General features: G+C 44.4%; 1 protein-coding gene across 1 annotated transcript in view; it reads left to right on the forward strand.

Annotated features, from left to right (window-relative positions):
• Nucleotides 1–23,969, forward strand: part of LOC120988562 (venom factor-like) — a 170,604-nt gene that overhangs the window by 106,993 nt on the left and 39,642 nt on the right. The window contains exons 29-33 of the mRNA XM_040416090.1: nucleotides 6,484–6,644; nucleotides 7,075–7,233; nucleotides 9,850–9,909; nucleotides 11,703–11,793; nucleotides 19,331–19,376. Of these exons, the coding sequence (XP_040272024.1) occupies nucleotides 6,484–6,644; nucleotides 7,075–7,233; nucleotides 9,850–9,909; nucleotides 11,703–11,793; nucleotides 19,331–19,376 (517 nt within the window). The remainder of the gene's footprint in view (nucleotides 1–6,483; nucleotides 6,645–7,074; nucleotides 7,234–9,849; nucleotides 9,910–11,702; nucleotides 11,794–19,330; nucleotides 19,377–23,969) is intronic.

The raw sequence follows: 23,969 nt of genomic DNA on the forward strand, positions 1-23,969 counted from the left end.
TCGGTTACGTGGGCAGTCCCTCTGGATGTGCTCCTGTTGGTTGCAGGTGTGGCAGCGGATCGGTGGTCGGGTATTGTACCTAGGAGGGTACGGGTTGTGGCTCGCGGCTGGTCGTGGGTGAGCCAAGATAGTCACTGCTGGCAGAGGGGTGGTAGATCCATACGTGGTCCGGTGTGGTGTGCGTTGATCTCGCCTGGTGTCTTGGAACTCGTCAGCTAGCTTGGCTGCCTCTGGTAGGGTATAGGGTTTGCGATCTCGTACCCAATTTTGCAGTTCTGTGGTTAGTCCATTAAAAAACTGCTCCATTACTATTAACTGGACCATCTCTTCCATAGTGGTGACCCGTGCCGCTTCCATCCACCCCTTGGCGGCTCGTTGTAGTCGGTGTGCCCATTCAGTGTGTGAGTCTTTTGTTTGTTTCTTGATGTCCCGGAATTTGAGTCGGTATGCCTCAGAGGTAATGGCATACCGTGCTAGGATGGCTTGTTTGACTTTGGGATAATTCCTGATGTCTTCGTCTGGGACGGTTCGGTATGCCTCTGCGGCGCGGCCTGACAATCTACCTGCCAGCAGGGGTACTTGGTCGGCTGGGCTGATGTCGTGTAGCTGGCACAACCTTTCGAAATCCTGTAGGTATTCATCAATATCACTTTCTCCTTCTGTGTAATTTTTAAAAGCTTGGTAGGGAATCTTAGTTTTTCCCTGGGTAGTGCTGGTGGGCGCTGGGGCTCCTTCCCTGACTCGCTGAATAGCGTTTTGCTTAGCTACAATGTACTCGTGTACATCTGCTATCAGTCTTTCTAGTGTCTCCACGGAGGGGGTGTTTGGGTAAAAAGCTAACCTGCTATTGAGCTCTCTTGTAAATTCTGTTGGCTCTGTCTCCTGTGGAGTTGCCGTAGTGGTCGATCTGTCCCCCTCCATGAGTTCGGCCACAAGAGAAGCTTTAGTTTTGTTGCTGGCTATTCTTACCCTTGCTTCCAATAATTCCTTTAACGTAGTTCGTTTCAATGTTGCATAATTCGTCTCCATTCACCGTTCGTTCGAATGACTGCACATATTCTCGAACTCCGGTATATCCGAATGGCTGTTTCAACAAACTGCTGCTTTGCTGTGCTGCAAGGCTTGTATCCCACCGCTGCCACTAATTGTTGCGGAGCTTCACGGTATACCCTCAATATCTTCACTTAAAACCCCTTGTAGCTGAAGAAGCAGGTCAATAACCAAGAGACAATTTCCCCAGTGACTGGACGACACACATTTTGGGAGTCAACTGACTTTACTAGGCATGCGCACCTGGTTTCAAACTGCCAACAGCCTCATTTACATTCAATACATAGATTACTATGGTACAAGGAAAAGTCGGGTCAGACAATAGCAAGGGCTGATGGGAGGTTGAGGGGGGACAATGCAGCTATTTTACACAGGTCTCCCAGTGTCCCTGAGACAACACCCTGCTGGGGAAACAATAGGACAGAAAAAGGGGGAAGGTGAAGAGGTACAGACAAGAAAGACATTCGGTAAGTGGCTAGGTTTGCCACAGTCACATATTTAGGCCCCGGCACCCAGACAGAGGAGAGAGGTCCCGTAACAGAGAATCTGGCCTTATGTCAGCACAGAATCTGTCTTCATGTCATAGCAGAGAATCAGGCTTCACGTCACCCACCACTGGAACAGGCCACTGTCACATATTTAGGCCCCGGCACCCAGACCGAGGAGAGAGGTCCCGTAACAGAGAATATGGCCTTATGTCAGCGCAGAATCTGTCATCATGTCATAGCAGAGAATCAGGCTTCACGTCACCCACCACTGGAACAGGCCACTGTCACATATTTAGGCCCCGGGACCCAGACAGAGGAGAGAGGTCCCGTAACAGAGAATCTGGCCTTATGTCAGCACAGAATCTGTCATCATGTCATAGCAGAGAATCAGGCTTCACGTCACCCACCACTGGAACAGGCCACTGTCACATATTTAGGCCCCGGCACCCAGACAGAGGAGAGAGGTCCTGTAACAGAGAATCTGGCCTTATGTCAGCGCAGAATCAGTCTTCATGTCATAGCAGAGAATCAGGCTTCATGTCACCCACCACTGGAACAGGCCACTGTCACATATTTAGGCCCCGGCACCCAGACAGAGGAGAGAGGTCCCGTAACAGAGAATCTGGCCTTATGTCAGCGCAGAATCTGTCTTCATGTCATAGCAGAGAATCAGGCTTCACGTCACCCACCACTGGAACAGGCCACTGTCACATATTTAGGCCCCGGCACCCAGACAGAGGAGAGAGGTCCCGTAACAGAGAATCTGGCCTTATGTCAGCACAGAATCTGTCTTCATGTCATAGCAGAGAATCAGGCTTCACGTCACCCACCACTGGAACAGGCCACTGTCAGATATTTAGGCCCCGGCACCCAGACAGAGGAGAGAGGTCCCGTAACAGAAAATATGGCCTTATGTCAGCGCAGAATCTGTCTTCATGTCATAGCAGAGAATCAGGCTTCACGTCACCCACCACTGGAACAGGCCACTGTCACATATTTAGACCCCGGCACCCAGACAGAGGAGAGAGGTCCCGTAACAGAGAATCTGGCCTTATGTCAGCACAGAATCTGTCTTCATGTCATAGCAGAGAATCAGGCTTCACGTCACCCACCACTGGAACAGGCCACTGTCACATATTTAGGCTCCGGCACCCAGACAGAGGAGAGAGGTCCCGTAACAGAGAATCTGGCCTTATGTCAGCGCAGAATCAGTCTTCATGTCATAGCAGAGAATCAGGCTTCATGTCACCCACCCACTGGAACAGGCCACTGTCACATATTTAGGCCCAGGCACCCAGACAGAGGAGAGAGGTCCCATAACAGAGAATCTGGCCTTATGTCAGCACAGAATCTGTCTTGATGTCATAGCAGAGAATCAGGCTTCACGTCACCCACCACTGGAACAGGCCACTGTCACATATATAGGCCCCGGCACCCAGACATAGGAGAGAGGTCCTGTAACAGAGATTCTGGCCTTATGTCAGCACAGAATCTGTCTTCATGTCATAGCAGAGAATCAGGCTTCACGTCACCCACCACTGGAACAGGCCACTGTCACATATTTAGGCCCCGGCACCCAGACAGAGGAGAGAGGTCCCGTAACAGAGAATCTGGCTTATGTCAGCACAGAATCTGTCTTCATGTCATAGCAGAGAATCAGGCTTCACGTCACCCACCACTGGAACAGGCCACTGACACATATTTAGGCCCCGGCACCCAGACAGAGGAGAGAGGTCCCGTATCAGAGAATCTGGCCTTATGTCAGCACAGAATCTGTCTTCATGTCATAGCAGAGAATCAGGCTTCACGTCACCCACCACTGGAACAGGCCACTGTCACATATTTAGGCCCCGCACCCAGACAGAGGAGAGAGGTCCCGTAACAGAGAATCTGGCCTTATGTCAGCGCAGAATCTGTCTTCATGTCATAGCAGAGAATCAGGCTTCACGTCACCCACCACTGGAACAGGCCACTGTCACATATTTAGGCCCCGGCACCCAGACAGAGGAGAGAGGTCCCGTAACAGAGAATCTGGCCTTATGTCAGCACAGAATCTGTCTTCATGTCATAGCAGAGAATCAGGCTTCACGTCACCCACCACTGGAACAGGCCACTGTCACATATTTAGGCCCCGGCACCCAGACAGAGGAGAGAGGTCCCGTAACAGAGAATCTGGCCTTATGTCAGCGCAGAATCAGTCTTCATGTCATAGCAGAGAATCAGGCTTCACGTCACCCACCCACTGAAACAGGCCACTGTCACATATTTAGGCCCAGGCTAGATTTCAAGTAGGCCTCATATAGCAGAAACTAGTTATTTTGAGAATGGCAAATTTGGGAATAGTTTTTCAACCCAGAACAAAAAGTGTGCTTTCTGCTATCAGTCTTTCTAGTGTCTCCACGGAGGGGGTGTTTGGGTAAAAAGCTAACCTGCTATTGAGCTCTCTTGTAAATTCTGTTGGCTCTGTCTCCTGTGGAGTTGCCGTAGTGGTCGATCTGTCCCCCTCCATGAGTTCGGCCACAAGAGAAGCTTTAGTTTTGTTGCTGGCTATTCTTCCCCTTGCTTCCAATAATTCCTTTAACGTAGTTCGTTTCAATGTTGCATAATTCGTCTCCATTCACCGTTCGTTCGAATGACTGCACATATTCTCGAACTCCGGTATATCCGAATGGCTGTTTCAACAAACTGCTGCTTTGCTGTGCTGCAAGGCTTGTATCCCACCGCTGCCACCAATTGTTGCGGAGCTTCACGGTATACCCTCAATATCTTCACTTAAAACCCCTTGTAGCTGAAGAAGCAGGTCAATAACCAAGAGACATTTTCCCCAGTGACTGGACGACACACAGTTTGGGAGTCAACTGACTTTACTAGGCATGCGCACCTGGTTTCAAACTGCCAACAGCCTCATTTACATTCAATACATAGATTACTATGGTACAAGGAAAAGTCGGGTCAGACAATAGCAAGGGCTGATGGGAGGTTGAGGGGGGACAATGCAGCTATTTTACACAGGTCTCCCAGTGTCCCTGAGACAACACCCTGCTGGGGAAACACCACTGGAACAGGCCACTGTCACATATTTAGGCCCCGGCACCCAGACAGAGGAGAGAGGTCCCGTAACAGAGAATCTGGCCTTATGTCAGCACAGAATCTGTCTTCATGTCATAGCAGAGAATCAGGCTTCACGTCACCCACCACTGGAACAGGCCACTGTCACATATTTAGGCCCCGGCACCCAGACAGAGGAGAGAGGTCCCGTAACAGAGAATCTGGCCTTATGTCAGCACAGAATCTGTCTTCATGTCATAGCAGAGAATCAGGCTTCACGTCACCCACCACTGGAACAGGCCACTGTCACATATTTAGGCCCCGGCACCCAGACCGAGGAGAGAGGTCCCGTAACAGAGAATCTGGCCTCATGTCAGCGCAGAATCAGTCTTCATGTCATAGCAGAGAATCAGGCTTCACGTCACCCACCCACTGAAACAGGCCACTGTTACATATTTAGGCCCAGGCTAGATTTCAAGTAGGCCTCATATAGCAGAAACTAGTTATTTTGAGAATGGCAAATTTGGGAATAGTTTTTCAACCCAGAACAAAAAGTGTGCTTTTACGGTCACTACAAATAACTTGACCAGCTAAAACAGGACAGATTTGGTTGAATATAAATGTGAGGCCTGTTTTTTTTTGCGCTGTGTGACAGGTATAGGTTTAATCACAGAATTAGACTTGTATCTGCACGGTAGCGTGTGTGTTAAGTTTTTCTGAATGACACTATCAGCACCTTCAATGTAAGATATCCATTTTGGGATAGATTTCAAGTAGGCCTCATATAGCAGAAACTAGTTATTTTGAGAATGGCAAATTTGGGAATAGTTTTTCAACCCAGAACAAAAAGTGTGCTTTTACGGGCACTACAAATAACTTGACCAGCTAAAACAGTACAAATTTGGTTGAATAGAAATGTCAGGTCTATTTTTTAGGCGCTGGGTGACAGGCTCAACTTGCCCCTGATGTAGTATATGGCCAAAAAATAACCAGACTGTTGATGGTTAAATGCACTTCGGTGACACAGGCTCAGCCTGCAGCTGATGTAGTATATGGCCAAAAAATAACCAGACTGTTGATGGTTAAATGCACTTGGGTGACACAGGCTCAGCCTGCACCAGATGTAGTATATGGCCAAAAAATAACCAGACTGTTGATGGTTAAATGCACTTGGTGATAGCTTGTGCTGGCGCACCACAAGCCACAAAATGGCCGCCGATCACCCCAGAAAAAGTGATCTAAAAACGCTCTGGGCAGCCTCAAAAAAGTGAGCAATTCGATATTAGCACTTCAATGATCCACAGCTGCAGATCGATCACAGAATGAAGTCTTTTGGAGGAGTTAATCTGCCTAATCTCGCCCTAACGTCGCAGCAGCATCCTCTCCCTATGCTTGAATCAGCAGAGTGACGTGCAGCGCTACGTGACCCAAGCTTATATAGAGGCTGGGTCACATGCTGCACTGGCCAATCACAGCCATGCCAATAGTAGGCAAGGCTGTGATGGCCTATTGGGGCAAGTAGCATGACGCTTGTTGATTGGCTGCTTTGCAGCCTTTCAAAAAGCGCCAAGAAAGCGCCGAACACGGACTTTTACGAAAATGTTCGGGTTCGGGTCCGTGTCACGGACACCCCAAAATTCTATACAGTTCGGGTTCGCTCATCCCTAGTTGTAATCCCTGGAAATGAGCAGTGTATAATGTCAGCAATGGAGGCAATATGGACAATCACAATATGTTAGTAAGTGCCTTGTATTAACTTTGTCTACATGATAAAAGCCATTTGCTGAAGTGAGATCACTTTAACTATGTCTAATATATTGCCATTATTTATTGAAAATATTCTCCATTATACTCTACTACCACCAATATTTACCATCATTTTCTCCAACTTTCCAAGATAAAACTTTCTGGCATGATGAATCCAAGATGGTCTCTATAGAAGCCACGTCTTATGCTCTCCTTGCTCTTTTGAAAATGAAAACACATGACGCTGTAGATCCAGTGGTTCGTTGGCTTACCGAGCAGCATCGCTATGGTGAAAAATATATTTCAACACAAGTGAGTCATGGAGGCCTAAAGGGGTTGTCCAGAATCAGAAAGAATGGTTTGCACCCCTGCTGTGCTGTGTCAGACATTGTAATTCTGTTCCTTTCTGGTGCATGAGATTGAGTTACAGCAAAAAAAAGTCCATGGACAATAGTGATGCAACTTCTGGAAAAACAACAAGCCTTTGTTTTTCCTCTAAATTGCTCTTGCCATTTACCACCAATCTGATGCCTCTACAGGCCTTCTTCATAATGTCTGGTAGGCTACTATGCTGATATGATGCTGGACTGTTCTACACCACTAGTAACTTTGTGTTAGTCTGCTGCTCTACACGACTTTACAATATGTGTCCTTCATTACACACGTAGATGACTTCTGAGATAACACATTGCGCCCATTTTAAGAGGCTTATTTCTTTTTTCTTTTTATTGATCTTCTCTAGGCCACGATAATGCTATTTCAAGCTCTGGCCGAATACAATGTGGCTAAACCTGATATAAAGAAGCTGAACATGGATGTTTCGTTCCACTTACCTGGAAGAAAAGACAAAACGGTACAACGTATCGATTTACAAAATGCTCTGCGACCTCGATCAGAGGAGGTGAGAACATCTTCTTTGACTACATTATCGTTATTATGCTGTTAAATGCTGGTGTTGACCATAGTTGAGAATGTCCACTTGACTATGTTTGTCGTGTGGAAAAATCCGATGTGGATTCCGCAGCAGAAACTTGAGGGTGAGGCGAGGCTTGCATGCAGTTGCTTGACCATGGACACCTATGCCATGAAGCTCCCTGTGCACAGTTTGTATGCTGATGTTAATGTCAGAGGAGATTTGGAGCTCCACAGTTACTAAGTCAATACAGTGTTGGCTGAAATTTGAGAGTGAGCCTTGAATTACTGCCATGGGTTTAAAGTTTAAATTGCCTTGAGTCTACACCTGCATTAGTCCCATTTAATGAATTGCAATGCAGATTTCATTGAGAACTGCAGGACTGTGCCATGTCAATATATCATTAACAATAGTTTCTATCTTCTGCTTGGGTATCACCAATCTGTTTTGCAACTGATCCCAATGAATGTCACTGCCTAATAATAATCTTCGGCAGCACCTTACAAATCAGAGAGAACATGCACAGACAAAATCAGACATTACAGGATAAGACTACTTGCACACTCGCGTTTGGTGTGGATCCATCATGGATCTGCACAGACGGATCCGTTCAGATAATACAAACGTCTGCATCCGTTCAGAACGGATCCGTTTGTATTATCTTTAACATAAATGGCAGATCCGTTTTTTCTAATGCATTTTTTCATAGTGATCAGAATCCTGATCAGGATTCAAATGTAATCCATTTTCACACGTTTTTCCGGATCCGGCGGGCGGTTTCGGCGACGGAATTGCCCGCCGGATTCAAACAACGCTAGTGTGAAAGTACCTTTACTATCTAGTAGGAGATAAGTGCCCCAAGAGGTAAAAGTGCTCTTTTTGTAAAATGGTTCCACCTTCTTGTCTAGTAATAGCCTATAGTATTAGCTTATAGTATTAGTAAGCGAAACAGTATGATCCAGTATTTGTGTGTGCACAGATTTGAAGTGCATGGAGTGTTGGAGATACTGCTGGGTGGAAGGATCAGATTGTGAGGAGTAATGTAGAAACATGGTGAGCAGAGAAGAGGTAGATTAGCACCCTTAAAATTGAGGATGTTGGAAATTAATCTGATTGTCCATAGTAATATATTAGAGAGAACTGGTGCTACTCAAGTAAAGTCTTTAGACTAGGAGGTTCAGGTCATGGATGAGGTTCGTATTTCAGGATGAGACTGTTTGATAGCAAAGGAGAGAAGGTTGTATTCAGAGAGCGAGAGAAGAGAGTTGCTAAAGTCAGAAACTGAGTAAAGTCTGAAGAAGATCAGAACAAATGAATTCCTTTGTTCATGCACAGTAGAATTTGCAAGTTGAGAAAGGCCTAGTGAGGAGGTTAAAGATAGAAACAGAGGAAGGTGGGAAGATGGGATTGTCAATGGGGATGTTAATGGCGCCCATAATGGAAGTATTTCACATACTTAGAAGCCAGGCAGCAAAGTGATCAAGGAACTGGTGGGGTATGCCCTGGGGCTATAGACAACTGGTACTCATGGGGAAATGGGTAGAGTTGGATCTAAAGTTGCAGACCTTAAAAGATGGGAATGTGCTATGGTTACTAGAGATAGAAAGTACAACTGATTGCACTATTATGCTCATCAGAGACAACTAAAACCTGATGAAAATGAAACCATGAAGCCATTGTGTATAGAGCTATAATGCCACTGTGAACAAAACCATGACGCCCTTGAGAAGATGAGAGTCAAGATTCCACAAAATGGAGAAATGAAGCTATTGTGAATGGAACTATATGATCCGTCAATGGAGCCTAGGGCTTAAAGGAAACTTGTCATCACTTTCTAAGCCTATTTATCCACTAACTTTTCTATAAATACTTTTAATAATGATATTAAAATCAATTCTGAACGAACTATCAGTTCAGAGAAAAACCTAAAATAAATGTTCCCGCCATATATGTAAATGCCCCTTAGATGAGTCCTGTCTCCTCTATGCTTCAGAGATGAGTCCAGCCATGCCCACAAATGAATAAGACACCACCTCTACAATTGCTCATTTCCACCCCTTCTCTTCCAAGTCTCGCAGCTGCGCAGTATACATTATATGATCAGTGTGAATATTCAAATCGCAAATTTTTATCGTGAATATCGGCACTTTGAGATTTCGTGAAGATCTAGAACATAGTGCTATATCTTCGTAATTGCAAATATTCTAGATTTTTTTTCGTAAGTGAGGTGACTGGTTCTGCACATACGCGGGATTGGGCACGTGAGTTCGGGAGGAGGGTAGGATCTTTAGATTGTGTCACTCTTATAACGGGAGGTGGGGTTAGGAATGGGAAGTGATGAGGTAAGCATTTAATTTACATAACTTGAAAAAAAAAAAAAAGTCGACTGTAAAAGAAGTACTTGGAGGTGTTTAAAAAAACTAAACTCTAGGATGATTAGGGTGGGGAAGAACAGGAAACCGATGATTCTTATCGTTAAAAACCGGTGACAGGTTCCCTTTAACAAAGCAGAATAAAATGACTTTGATGTTTTGATATGATACTCACTGGGGCACATAACAAAATGATGAGGCCATTGCATATGATTGTTCGGCTTCTTTACAGACCAATATAAATGAAGGTTTTGATGTCAGGGCAACGGGAAGTGGAAAAGCTACATTAACGGTAAGACTGTACATAATATTGAGGTATACTTTGAAGTTATTTTATCTGAAACGTAACCCCCTAACTGTAACGTTAAAATTGGAAAAACCCGCCCAAAAATTTCACATTTTTTTCTTGTATACGTATGTCTGCAGTAAATCTTGTTGGCGCACAACTCAGGGGACACTATTGCATTTTTAATTTTAGACTTAAGAACCAATAACATTTTCCCCCTTTGTGTTCTAGCAGTCATAAATTTTACATTTTTTCTTCTAAAGTTTTTATTTTTATTTTGCGGGATTAGTTGTAGGTTTTTTAGGAACCATGTTGGGGTATATATTGTGTATTAAATAACTTTTATTATTTTATTTTTAAGGGGCAAATTTTTACATTATTTTGTGGATTTTCTTTTACAGATTTTACTGTGTGGTGCAAATAATATAATTTTATTATCTGGGTTACTAAAAATAAATATAATGTGACATTTCTATTTATTTTTAGAAATGCTCTGCAGCTGCTCCCTCATTCTCCTCCAGACTGAAGGGGAGGGGGGGGCTGCTTTAACTGCTCATATTGTTTGAAAGATGACATTCCAAGCTTTCAAACAATACCAGAATGACAGCAATGTGTTCAGTACAGGGGAAGATATCACTGATAGAAATCGGGATGCTGTGAATACTGTTAATTTTACCCGCAATTATTCCCGAGTCCGACTCCATTTCTAACAGTGATTTCTCCTCTGTTGCTTGGACTTGGCTGGTCTTGCTGGGAAAGCCTGGAATGTCAGCATTCAAACAAAACCATTTGCATGTTTCTAGCTGCTACCATTTATGAGATAGCAGCATCTAAAGCAGCCCTCCCCCTCCATTTTCTGCCCAGCCCAGCTCAGGCAGAACAGTTAGCTACTTTTCCCACTGCCCAAGCTGGACTTTGGCAAACCAGTTAGGTGGTTAAAGGGGTTGTCTCACCTCAAACATAGGTGATATATCTCTATACTATGCCACTAATGTTAGGTAGGTGAGGGTCCCACCTCTGTACAATGGAGTCTGCAAAGCGGGGGAGAGTGTGCCTTCATTTTTTCTATGGGAGAGACGAAAATAGGTGTTAGCATGCTCAGCCATTTTCGGGAGTTCCATAGAAATAAATGGAGAGTATACTGCATGAGTGCAGCCACCTTTCCATTCACTTTTATGGGTCTGCCAGAAGTCAGCGTCTGGCTATTTTTTGTGTTCCCATAGAAATAAATGGAGGGCAGACACACATTCTCAGTGCACTCTCTGTCACTTTGTATAATCTATTTTTGAATGTATTTTTACTGGTAGCTTTCCCAGTGGAGCTCACAATCTAAGTTCTCTATCAGGAAACCTGAGTACCACCACACAAACACATTGAGAACTTACAAACTCCAAGCAGATGTTGTCCTTGGTTAGATTCAAATCTAGGACTCCCAGCGCTGCAAGACACCAGTGCTAACCACTGAGCCACCTTGCTGCAATGTTGATCATCCTCAAGATGTTAGCTGTTTGGTCCAGTTACGGGTCAAAATGTAAAAAAATCTAAAGTTTGCATAGTGACGCTTTTATCAACGTTTAGAAAAAAAAAACATGGCTGCTTTTTTCATAAACAGAGCTCCACCTGTCCATGGTTTGTGTCTGGTATTCCATCCAAGTTCTACTAATGTACAGTATCTGAGCTGCACCACCACACACAACCAATGAACAGATTTGGCACTGTTTCGAGAAGGAGGCAGTTGTTTTTTAATTGTTAACAACCCTTCAATCTCATATGGGTGTTTATGATCATCCCTTGTTTAGGTGATGGCTGTTTACTATGAGCTAGTGAGAGCGGAGGAACAAGAATGCAAAGACTTTGATCTGTCAGTCACTGTGGATAAAGAAAATCTTGGTAAGTGTCGATTTCAGAACTGTGCCATCTTAAGATTTGATGTGTTAGCAGATCCAGGCAATTATAGTTGAAGCTTTCAGCCATCTGATGTCTATGAGGGAACTGGCACCGTATATCTCATGTATTTCCCTTTTTCGATAGAGTTCATGGTTGTATTATAAGGTGTACACCAGGGGCAACCGCACACAAGGGCTATACCATTCAAGGGGACTTAAGGGCCCCTTAAAACCCATTTGTCACTGCTCTTTGCTCCCGAGTTCTCTTCCCCTCCATGCTCTGCCACACATAACTTCTTGATTGGATGTGTGCCAGTGTCAGGATCTTGTGTAAAATGAAGCCCAGAGGTGGAAAACATTAATACACTGATCTGTAGTCTGACTCTGTATTAACTTTTTTGCTCTGGTCTGGGATCTGGATTCATTTTAGTTCCGATATCAGACCTAATTTTATATTTAGGCCTGGTCTGAGGTCTCATTATATTTTGTGAACTTGGTGGGGTCTGAATTAATGTAACTTCTGCCATAATCTTGGGACAGTTTAACCTTTGACTTAATCTGGGGGTCTGGGTCTTAATTTTGGTCTGGTCTGGGTCTGGAACAATTTTAACATCTGGACGAAGGTCTCAAAATTTTTTGGAGTTAGTCTATGGTCTCAACTAATTTTAGGGTTTAGTCTGAGATCATCTGATCTGAGATTTCTCATTAACTTTGAAGTTTAGTATGGGGCCTGAATTAATTTATTTGGGGGTTCTATCTGGATCACAATTCTGGTTTTGGTCTGGGATCTGAGGTCTCAATAGATGTTACGTCTGAGGTCTACGTTAATTTTGGTGTTTGGTTTTGGGTCTGTATTAACGCTAGGTTCCGGTGTCGTTTTAAGGTGTATTTATTTTAAAGTCTAATCTGAGATGATAATTTTATTTTGGAGTCCGGGATCTGAATTCATTTTGGAATCTGAATTTAAAAAAACATTTCTGAAGTCTTTGGAGTCTTAATGAACCCTAAGGTCAAGTTTAAATTTGGGGTTTATTGGCATCTCGACTAACTTTGAGGCTTAGCGACAAAATACATTTAAGTTCTGTTATGAGGTCTCAATTTATTTTGGAGTCTAGTGTCTAAATTTATTTTGTTATATGGTCTGAGAATTGCACAGATTGACCTACTGTATACATAAAAATATACTGTTCTGTCCATCATTTTATATTGTATGGAGGTCCTTAGTAAAATAAAATAAAAAAGGAGACTGTTTGTTCCTTGCATGAATTCAAAATTAAATATGTTACAATAATGGTTGACGCCCACTAGAATTTTGTGGAACCTCCACAAAACTTAAAGGGGTTGGCCACCATAAGTATAAAAAAACATTAAAGTGCCCCAGACAATAACTAAAGCCAAGAGGTATTTGTATAATGAGAGATATACTGTGTATATATAATTTTTCTACTTCATTCAGCATAGCATTGCTCACATTGATGAGAGGCTGTGTGGGCGGAGCAGATGCAAAGTGAAAGTAAAAATCCCAGCATGCATCACAGCAAGCATCTTCAGAGGAGCAGTCACATGACATCTCTGCCTACTTCTGAGGCCATAGTGACAACAGCACCTCAGGTGTCATCTCATCAGTCCACCAGTCAAATAACTACATAGAGAAATCAACATAATGATAGCAATCCTGCATTCTCAGCATTGAATAAAGGTTACTGCTTTTCCCACAATGTGATATATATAAAATACATACATGTGTGTGGATATGTACATAGTTGTACAGGGTGTGTGTATATATATAATATGTGTGTGAAGATGGAGAGATATCTATCATCATTTACTGTATCTATTTACATCTCTATATCTATCTATATCTACTGTGGTGGAAGGTGTGTATTTATGACCCAGATACCTCAGATGGATGAGATAACTGAAATCCAGAAAGCTGCAGTCGTTTCAGCAAAGTGTAGTTTGCTGAGAAAGGTTTGTTTAGATTCTGTTCTGGGTTTCTGCTGTTTTAAAGAGACCCAGGGTTAATGTCTGTGATTGACCATAATGCCGATCGCAGACAGATGCCATGGTCTTTTGTAACCACAGCATCTGAGGTGGCTTTACCCAAGAGTGCTGCACCACATATAGTGGCCCACAATGCACAGGTACCAGCCGAGTGCAGGCAGTTTGCAGATGTGGACCCATTCACTTCAATGGGTCTGCGATCCGCAAGATACGTTCTGCACCACAAAAAGATAGAACACGTTCTAATTTTTTGCGGTGCAGAAGCACGGAGAGAAATCCTTTGGAAGCACTTTGTACTGCTTCCGTGGGCTTCTGATCCGTGCCTCCGCTCCATACCACTCTGTATCTTGCAGATTGCAGACCTATTCAAGTCAATGGGATGTTTGCTGTCCGCAATACAGGAACAGGGCACACACACTTGTAATTCACAGCAGTCTATAGGAGAAGCAATCTAAAGATCGCATGTTCAGATCACTTAGGAGGGCTTTTAAATAAGGAGGGCTTTTTAAAATATTTAAATTAAAATCATCCCTCTTTCTCCAAAATAAAGATAAAAATAAAGATAAAGTAAAAATATTAATTATCTTTGGCACCGCAACTTTAAAAAAAAAAGCTATCACTATTAAAATATGTATCCCATAGGGTGGACGGTATAACTGGGGAAAAAAATTTGACTTTTTTTCATTGCTTCATAAAAAAATTAAAAAAAAGAATAAAAAGTGATCAAAAACCCACTCACACAAACACACACTCCAAAGTGGTATAAATAATAAAACCACAGATCACAACAAAAAAAATGAGCCCTCAGTCATCAACGTAGAAATAATTCTAAAACAGAAACGGGGATCAGAATATGGAGATGCAAAGAAAAGAATATATTTTTTTGAAATGATCTTTTTCAGTATTAAAAGAAAAACATTGCAAATGTGGTATCACTAATTACACTGTGGCAGATTTATTTTTTTATTTTTTACATTACACCCCATCTGGATTTTACAGCTTTACACCACATCAAATTCAAAAGTAGATAGTGCCAATAGAAAATACTATTTATCCCCCCCCCCCCAAAAAAAAAAAGCCCTCTTACAGCTATTTGGATGGAAAATTATAAAAGTTATGGCTCCGGGAAGGCCAAAAGTAAAAATTGGAAAATGGCCTGGTCCTGAAGGGGTTAAAGGGGTTGTCCTTCGATATATTCATGACCTATCATCAAGATAGATCATCAATATCTGATCGGCAGGGGTCCCACACGCGGCACCCCGACGATCAGCTGTATGAAGAGGAGGCGGTGCTTCCTGGTCATTACACTATGCATTGTCTCCTCTGGAGCAGAGACGTAGTATAAATACAAGCACTGGCGCCATTCACCTGAATGCAGTGAGTACTTTTATTACACTGCACTTGCGTGACGACAAGCAGTGTAATGAAGAGGAAGCAGCGCTCGCATGGAGCACTGCCTTCTCTTCATCCAGCTGATTGGCGGGGATGCCGGTTGTCAGGCCCCCACCGATCAGATGCTGATGACCTTTCCTGAGAATATGTCATCAATAGATCTGGACGGTCCCTTTAACCCTTTCAGGACCAAGCCATTTTTGGCAAATCTGACATGTGTCACTTTATGTGGTAATAACTTTAAAACGCTTTTACTTATCCAGATTGTTTTCTCGTCACATATTGTACTTCATGACAGTGGTAAAACTAAGTCAAAATATTTCATTTTTTTAAATAAAAAAATACCAAATTTACCCAAAATTTAGAAAAACTTACAAATTTGCAAATTTCAATTTTTCTACTCTTAAAATAGATAGTAATAACTCCAAAAATAGTTATTACTTTACATTGCCCATATGTCTACTTCATGTTTGGATCATTTTGTGAATGCCATTTTATTTTTTGGGTACATTAGAAGGCATAGAAGTTTAGAAGCAAATCTTGAAATTTTTCAGAAAATTTCCAAAACCCACTTTTTAACCACCTCAGCCCCCCTAGCTTAAACACCCTTAATGATCAGACCACTTTTTACAATTCTGACCTACACTACTTTCACGATTTATTGCTCGGTCATGCAACTTACCACCCAAATGAATTTTACCTCCTTTTCTTCTCACTAATAGAGCTTTCATTTTGTGGTATTTCATTGCTAATGACATTTAATTTTTTTTTGTTATTAATCGAAATTTACCGATTTTTTTGCAAAAAAATGACATTTTTCACTTTAAGTTGTAAAATTTTTCAAATAAAACTACATTTCTATTTAAATTTTTCTCTAAATTTATTGTTCTACATGTCTTTGATAAAAAAAAATGTTTGGGTAAAAAAAAAAAAGTTTGGGTAAAAGTTATAGCGTTTACAAACTATGGTACAAAAATGTGAATTTCCGCTTTTTGAAGCAGCTCTGACTTTCTGAGCACCTGTCATGTTTCTTGAGGTTCTACAATGCCCAGACAGTCGAAAAACCCCACAAATGACCCCATTTCTGAAAGTAGACACCCTAAGGTATTTCGTCATGGGCATAGTGAGTTCATGGAAGTTTTTATTTTTTGTCACAAGTTAGTGAAATATGAGACTTTGTAAGAAAAAAAATAAAAAATCATCATTTTCCGCTAACTTGTGACAAAAAATAAAAAATTCTAGGAACTCGCCATGCCCCTCACGGAATACCTTGGGGTGTCTTCTTTCCAAAATGGGGTCACTTGTGGGGTAGTTATACTGCCCTGGCATTTTAGGGGACCTAATGCGTGAGAAGAAGTCTGGGATCCAAATGTCTAAAAATGCCCTCCTAAAAGGAATTTGGGCCCCTTTGCGCATCTAGGCTGAAAAAAAGTGTCACACATGTGACACCTTCTTCAAGCAGTGGTACAGGAAGAAGTCTGCATCCTTCAAGAAAAACATGATTTTCATGCAGGACAATGCTCCATCACACGCGTCCAAGTACTCCACAGCGTGGCTGGCAAGAAAGGGTATAAAAGAAGAAAATCTAATGACATGGCCTCCTTGTTCACCTGATCTGAACCCCATTGAGAACCTGTGGTCCATCATCAAATGTGAGATTTACAAGGAGGGAAAACAGTACACCTCTCTGAACAGTGTCTGGGAGGCTGTGGTTGCTGCTGCACGCAATGTTGATGGTGAACAGATCAAAACACTGACAGAATCCATGGATGGCAGGCTTTTGAGTGTCCTTGCAAAGAAAGGTGGCTATATTGGTCACTGATTTGTTTTTGTTTTGTTTTTGAATGTCAGAAATGTATATTTGTGAATGTTGAGATGTTATATTGGTTTCACTGGTAAAAATAAATAATTGAAATGGGTATATATTTGTTTTTTGTTAAGTTGCCTAATAATTATGCACAGTAATAGTCACCTGCACACACAGATATCCCCCTAAAATAGCTAAAACTAAAAACAAACTAAAAACTACTTCCAAAAATATTCAGCTTTGATATTAATGAGTTTTTTGGGTTCATTGAGAACATGGTTGTTGTTCAATAATAAAATTAATCCTCAAAAATACAACTTGCCTAATAATTCTGCACTCCCTGTACTGCCCTGGCATTTTAGGGGCCCTAAAGCGTGAGAAGAAGTCTGGAATATAAATGTCTAAAAATTTTTACGTATTTGGATTCCGTGAGGGGTATGGTGAGTTCATGTGAGATTTTATTTTTTGTCACAAGTTAGTGGAATATGAGACTTTGTAAGAAGAATTTTTTTTTTTAAAAATAACAATTTCCGCTAACTTGTGCCAAAAAAAATTCTGAATGGAGGCTTACAGGGGGGTGATCAATGACAAGGGGGTGATCAGGGAGTCTATATGGGGTGATCACCACCCTGTCATTGATCACCCCCCTGTAAGGCTCCATTCAGACATCCGTATGTGTTTTGCGGATCCGCGGTGTCCGTGTTTTGCGGATCCACAGATCCGCAAAACACATACGGACGTCTGAATGGAGCCTTACAGGGGGGTGATCAATGACAGGGGGGTGATCAGGGAGTCTATATGGGGTGATCACCCCCCCGTAAGGCTCCATTCAGACGTCCGTATGTGTTTTTTTTGGATCCGATCCATGGATCCGTGGATCCGTAAAACACATACGGACGTCTGAATGGAGCCTTACAGGGGGGTGATCAATGACAGGGGGTGATCAATGACAGGGGGGTGATAAGGGAGTCTATATGGGGTGATCACCCCCCTGTCATTGATCACCCCCATGTAAGGCTCCATTCAGACGTCAGTATGTGTTTTGCGGATCCGATCCATGGATCCGTGGATCCGTAAAACACACACGGACGTCTGAATGGAGCCTTACAGGGGGGTGATCAATGACAGGGGGGTGATCAGGGAGTCTATATGGGGTGATCACCCCCCTGTCATTGATCACCCCCCTGATCCCTATACCAAGGCAAGCAGGATGCCTGTGAAGGCGCCCAGTTTCCATGGTAACCACCAGGACGCTGCCGCAGCAGCGCAGCGACCAATGGGGGAGGGAGCTCCCTCCCTCTGTTAACCCATCAAGCATCAGGCCGCTGCCACAAAACAGCAGCAGCCTGATGGGAGAGGTAGGGAGCTCCCTCTATCTCTTAACTCCTTCCATACAGCGGTCCCTATGGACCGCAGCATGGCAGGGGTTAAACAGCTGACATCGGTGCCAACACCGATGTCAGCCGTTACAAGCAGAGTGTGAGCTGTATATTATAGCTGACACACTGCTAACCACTCGGCCATCCTGAAACAGATTGGGGCAGGAGGGGGGTGGAAGGGGGATCAGCAGCGCTGCCGCTGGCCATCCTAGAATTAGGGGGGCACAATGGGGGCTAGAGACCACGAGTGGGGGATATTATATACACATACATTTTAGATGGTCCGTGACTGTGGGGATCAGAACCAGTTTCAGCTGGCATTAGGATCCTGTGATTGACTAGTCTGTACAGACTAGCCAATCAGAGCGATCGGCCGGGGACCGCCCTCATTTTAGCCAGGAGATCAGACGTGCTCTTACTAGGCTCCCCGCTCCGAACTCTGACAGGAATAAGCTGTTTGTACTGAAAGAACAAGCAGCGGATTTCTGTCCGAGACGGAACAGGGAGCGCGCAAGTGGCAGGGGCAGACTGGGCATGCGCTGCTCTTAGGCAGATTAGGAGAGCAGCGCATGTGCAGTTACAATAAAGACATGGACGAGCTTTCTCTAAAGCTCCTGCATGTCCCGTGCAGCCATGGACGAACTGGCTGCACGGCAGAGCGGGGCTCAGGGGGCGTGGCTTACTATAAAAAGATTAGCAGACAGATTTTTTAAATAAAGTATATTTGGAAACTCATTTTTACCCTGCCTCCAACAATGTTGTGTAAAGTACTTATATAGTGGCCAACCTCTTTAATCAAGTCCTGGAAGAGGTTAATCTTAGGCAAAAAAATGATGTTATTTTCATGCACATCTTGTAAACTACTATGATGGTTTTTATTTAAATATTCTAATTTGTTAATCGACTTGATGTTTTTGGTATATAATGATGTGTTTCTCTGATTTTCTATCTTTTAACAGCTGGACATGATGCTTTGGAGACAATTTCTCTCAACATCTGCTTCAGGTTTGTCTTTAGCATGCTCTATGGTTTTTCGGTTTATATCTTTCTTGAGTCAAAAGAGGACACAGTGTTTGAAAGACAATAAATCCTATCTGAGTCACTCACACGCAAATAAAATTAATTCAGACTCCAGCCTAGACACCAAAATTAATGAATACCCTAAACATCGTAATATATTAAGATCCCTAACCAGACCCCTTTTTGTTTACTTACCACTAGGGATGAGCGAACCCGAACTGTATAGTTCGGGTTCGTACCGAATTTTGGGGTGTCCGTGACACGGACCCGAATCCGAACATTTTCGTAAAAGTCCGGGTTCGGTGTTCGGCGCTTTCTTGGCGCTTTTTGAAAGGCTGCAAAGCAGCCAATCAACAAGCGTCATACTACTTGCCCCAAGAGGCCATCACAGCCTTGCCTACTATTGGCATGGTTGTGATTGGCCAGTGCAGCATGTGACCCAGCCTCTTTATAAGCTTGGGTCACGTAGCGCTGCACGTCACTCTGCTGATTCAAGCATATGGAGAGGTTGCTGCTGCGACGTTAGGGCGAGATTAGGCAGATTAACTCCTCCAAAAGACTTAATTTAGTGATCGATCTCCAGCTGTGGATCATTGAAGTGCTGATATTGAATTGCTCACTTTTTTTAGGCTGCCCAGAGCGTTTTTATATCACTTTTTTCTGGGGTGATCGGTGGCCATTTTGTGGCTTGTGGTGCGCCAGCACAAGCTACCACCAAGTGCATTTAACCATCAATAGTGTGGTTATTTTTTGCTATATCCTACATCAGGTGCAGGCTGAGCCTGTGTCACCCAAGTGCATTTAACCATCAACAGTGTGGTTATTTTTTGGCCATATACTACATCAGGTGCAGGCTGAGCCTGTGTCACCCAAGTGCATTTAACCATCAACAGTGTGGTTATTTTTTGGCCATATACTACATCAGGTGCAGGCTGAGCCTGTGTCACCCAAGTGCATTTAACCATCAATAGTGTGGTTATTTTTTGGCCATATACTACATCAGGGGCAAGTTGAGCCTGTCACCCAGCGCCTAAAAAATAGGCATGACATTTATATTCCTCCAAATCAGTACTGTTTTAGCTGGTCAAGTTATTTGTAGTGACCGTAAAAGCACAGTTTTTGTTCTGGGTTGAAAAACTATTCCCAAATTTGCCATTCTCAAAATTAGTAGTTTCTGCTATATCAGGCCTACTTTAAATCTATCCCAAAAAGGATATCTTAGATTGAAGGTGCTGATAGTGTCATTCTGAAAAACTTAACACACACGCTACCGTGCAGATACAAGTCTAATTCTGTGATTAAAGGTATATCTGTCACACAGCGCGTAAAAAATAGGCCTCACATTTATATTCAACCAAATCTGTACTGTTTTAGCTGGTCAAATTATTTGTAGTGACCGTAAAAGCACAGTTTTTGTTCTGGGTTGAAAAACTATTCCCAAATTTGCCATTCTCAAAATTAGTAGTTTCTGCTATATCAGGCCTACCTTAAATCTATCCCAAAAAGGATATCTTAGATTGAAGGTGCTGATAGTGTCATTCTGAAAAACTTAACACACACGCTACCGTGCAGATACAAGTCTAATTCTGTGATTAAAGGTATATCTGTCACACAGTGCGTAAAAAATAGGCCTCACATTTATATTCAACCAAATCTGTCATTACTTGTGTGCCTGTATTAGTGTAATACGGTACCTAAATAGATAGCCAGATAGTGTTAGGTGTCTGTAAAAAAAGGCCTGAATTTTAATTCAATACATTGGCCCAAATAATATTTTTCTTATTGTGGTGAATGGTAACAATGAGGAAAACAACTAGTAAGGGACGCGGACGTGGACATGGTCGTGGTGGTGTTAGTGGACCCTCTGGTGCTGGGAGAGGACGTGGCCGTTCTGCCACAGCCACACGTCCTAGTGTACCAACTACCTCAGGTCCCAGTAGCCGCCAGAATTTACAGGGATATTTGGTGGGGCCCAATGCCGTTCTAACGATGGTAAGGCCTGAGCAGGTACAGGCATTAGTCAATTGGGTGGCCGACAGTGCATCCAGCACGTTCACATTATCTCCCACCCAGTCTTCTGCAGAAAGCGCACAGATGGCGCATGAAAACCAAGCCCATCAGTCTGTCACATCACCCCCATGCATATCAGGGAAACTGTCTGAGCCTCAAGTTATGCAGCAGTCTCTTATGCTGTTTGAAGACTCTGCTGCCAGGGTTTCCCAAGGGCATCCACCTAGCCCTTCCCCAGGGGTGGAAGAGATAGAATGCACTAACGCACAACCACTTATGTTTCCTGATGATGAGGACATGGGAATACCACCTCAGCACGTCTCTGATGATGACGAAACACAGGTGCCAACTGCTGCGTCTTTCTGCAGTGTGCAGACTGAACAGGAGATCAGGGATCAAGACTGGGTCGAAGACGATGCAGGGGACGATGAGGTCCTAGACCCCACATGGAATGAAGGTCGTGCCACTGACTTTCACAGTTCGGAGGAAGAGGCAGTGGTGAGACCGAGCCAACAGCATAGCAAAAGACTAAGAGGGAGCAGTGGGCAAAATCAGAACACCCGTCGCCAAGAGACTCCGCCTGCTACTGACCGCCGCCATCTGGGACCGAGCACCCCAAAGGCAGCTTCAAGGAGTTCCCTGGCATGGCACTTCTTTAAACAATGTGCTGGCGACAAGACCCGAGTGGTTTGCACACTGTGCCATCAGAGCCTGAAGCGAGGCATTAACGTTCTGAACCTTAGCACAACCTGCATGACCAGGCACCTGCATGCAAAGCATGAACTGCAGTGGAGTAAACACCTTAATAACAAAGAAGTCACTCAGGCTCCCCCTGCTACCTCTTCTGCTGCTGCCGCCTCTTCTGCTGCTGCCGCCGCCTCGGCCTCTTCCTCCGCCTCTGGAGAAACGTTGGCACCTGCCGCCCAGCAAACATGGGATGTACCACCAACACCACCACCTGCGTCACCAAGCATCTCAACCATGTCACACGGCAGCGTTCAGCTCTCCATCTCACAAACATTTGAGAGAAAGCGTAAATTCCCACCTAGCCACCCTCGATCCCTGGCCCTGAATGCCAGCATTTCTAAACTACTGGCCTATGAAATGCTGTCATTTAGGCTGGTGGATACAGACAGCTTCAAACAGCTCATGTCGCTTGCTGTCCAACAGTATGTTGTTCCCAGCCGGCACTGCTTCTCCAAGAGAGCCGTGCCTTCCCTGCACAACCAAGTGTCCGATAAAATCAAGTGTGCACTGCGCAACGCCATCTGTGGCAAGGTCCACCTAACCACAGATACGTGGACCAGTAAGCACAGCCAGGGACGCTATATCTCCCTAACTGCACACTGGGTAAATGTAGTGGCGGCTGGGCCCCAGGCGGAGAGCTATTTGGCGCACGTCCTTCCGCCGCCAAGGATCGCAGGGCAACATTCTTTGCCTCCTGTCTCCTCCTCCTCCTACTCAGCTTCATCCTCCTCTTCTTCCACCTGCTCATCCAGTCAGCCACACACCTTCACCACCAACTTCAGCACAGCCCGGGGTAAACGTCAGCAGGCCGTTCTGAAACTCATATGTTTGGGGGACAGGCCCCACACCGCACAGGAGTTGTGGCGGGGTATAGAACAACAGACCGACGAGTGGTTGCTGCCGGTGAGCCTCAAGCCCGGCCTGGTGGTGTGCAATAATGGGCGAAATCTCGTTGCAGCTCTGGGACTAGCCGGTTTGACGCACATCCCTTGCCTGGCGCATGTGCTGAATTTGGTGGTGCAGAAGTTCATTCGCAACTACCCCGACATGTCAGAGCTGCTGCATAAAGTGCGGGCCGTCTGTTTGCGCTTCCGGCGTTCACACCCTGCTGCTGCACGCCTGTCTGCGCTACAGCGTAACTTCGGCCTTCCCGCTCACCGCCTCATATGCGATGTGCCCACCAGGTGGAACTCCACCTTGAACATGCTGGACAGACTGTGCGAGCAGCAGCAGGCCATAGTGGAGTTTCAGCAGCAGCACGCACGGGTCAGTCGCACTGCGGAACAGCACCACTTCACCACCAATGACTGGGCCTCCATGCGAGACCTGTGTGCCCTATTGCGCTGTTTCGAGTACTCCACCAACATGGCCAGTGGCGATGACGCCGTTATCAGCGTTAAAATACCACTTCTATGTCTCCTTGAGAAAACACTTAGGGCGATGATGGAAGAGGAGGTGGCCCAGGAGGAAGAGGAGGAAGAGGGGTCATTTTTAGCACTTTCAGGCCAGTCTCTTCGAAGTGACTCAGAGGGAGGTTTTTTGCAACACCATAGGCCAGGTACAAATGTGGCCAGACAGGGCCCACTACTGGAGGACGAGGAGGACGAGGATGAGGAGGAGGTGGAGGAGGATGAGGATGAAGCATGTTCACAGCGGGGTGGCACCCAAAGCAGCTCGGGCCCATCACTGGTGCGTGGCTGGGGGGAAACACAGGATGATGACGATACGCCTCCCACAGAGGACAGCTTGTCCTTACCTCTGGGCAGCCTGGCACACATGAGCGACTACATGCTCCAGTGCCTGCGCAACGACAGCAGAGTT

The sequence above is a fragment of the Bufo bufo genome, chromosome 1, assembly GCF_905171765.1.
Source record: "Bufo bufo chromosome 1, aBufBuf1.1, whole genome shotgun sequence".
Taxonomy (NCBI): domain Eukaryota; kingdom Metazoa; phylum Chordata; class Amphibia; order Anura; family Bufonidae; genus Bufo; species Bufo bufo.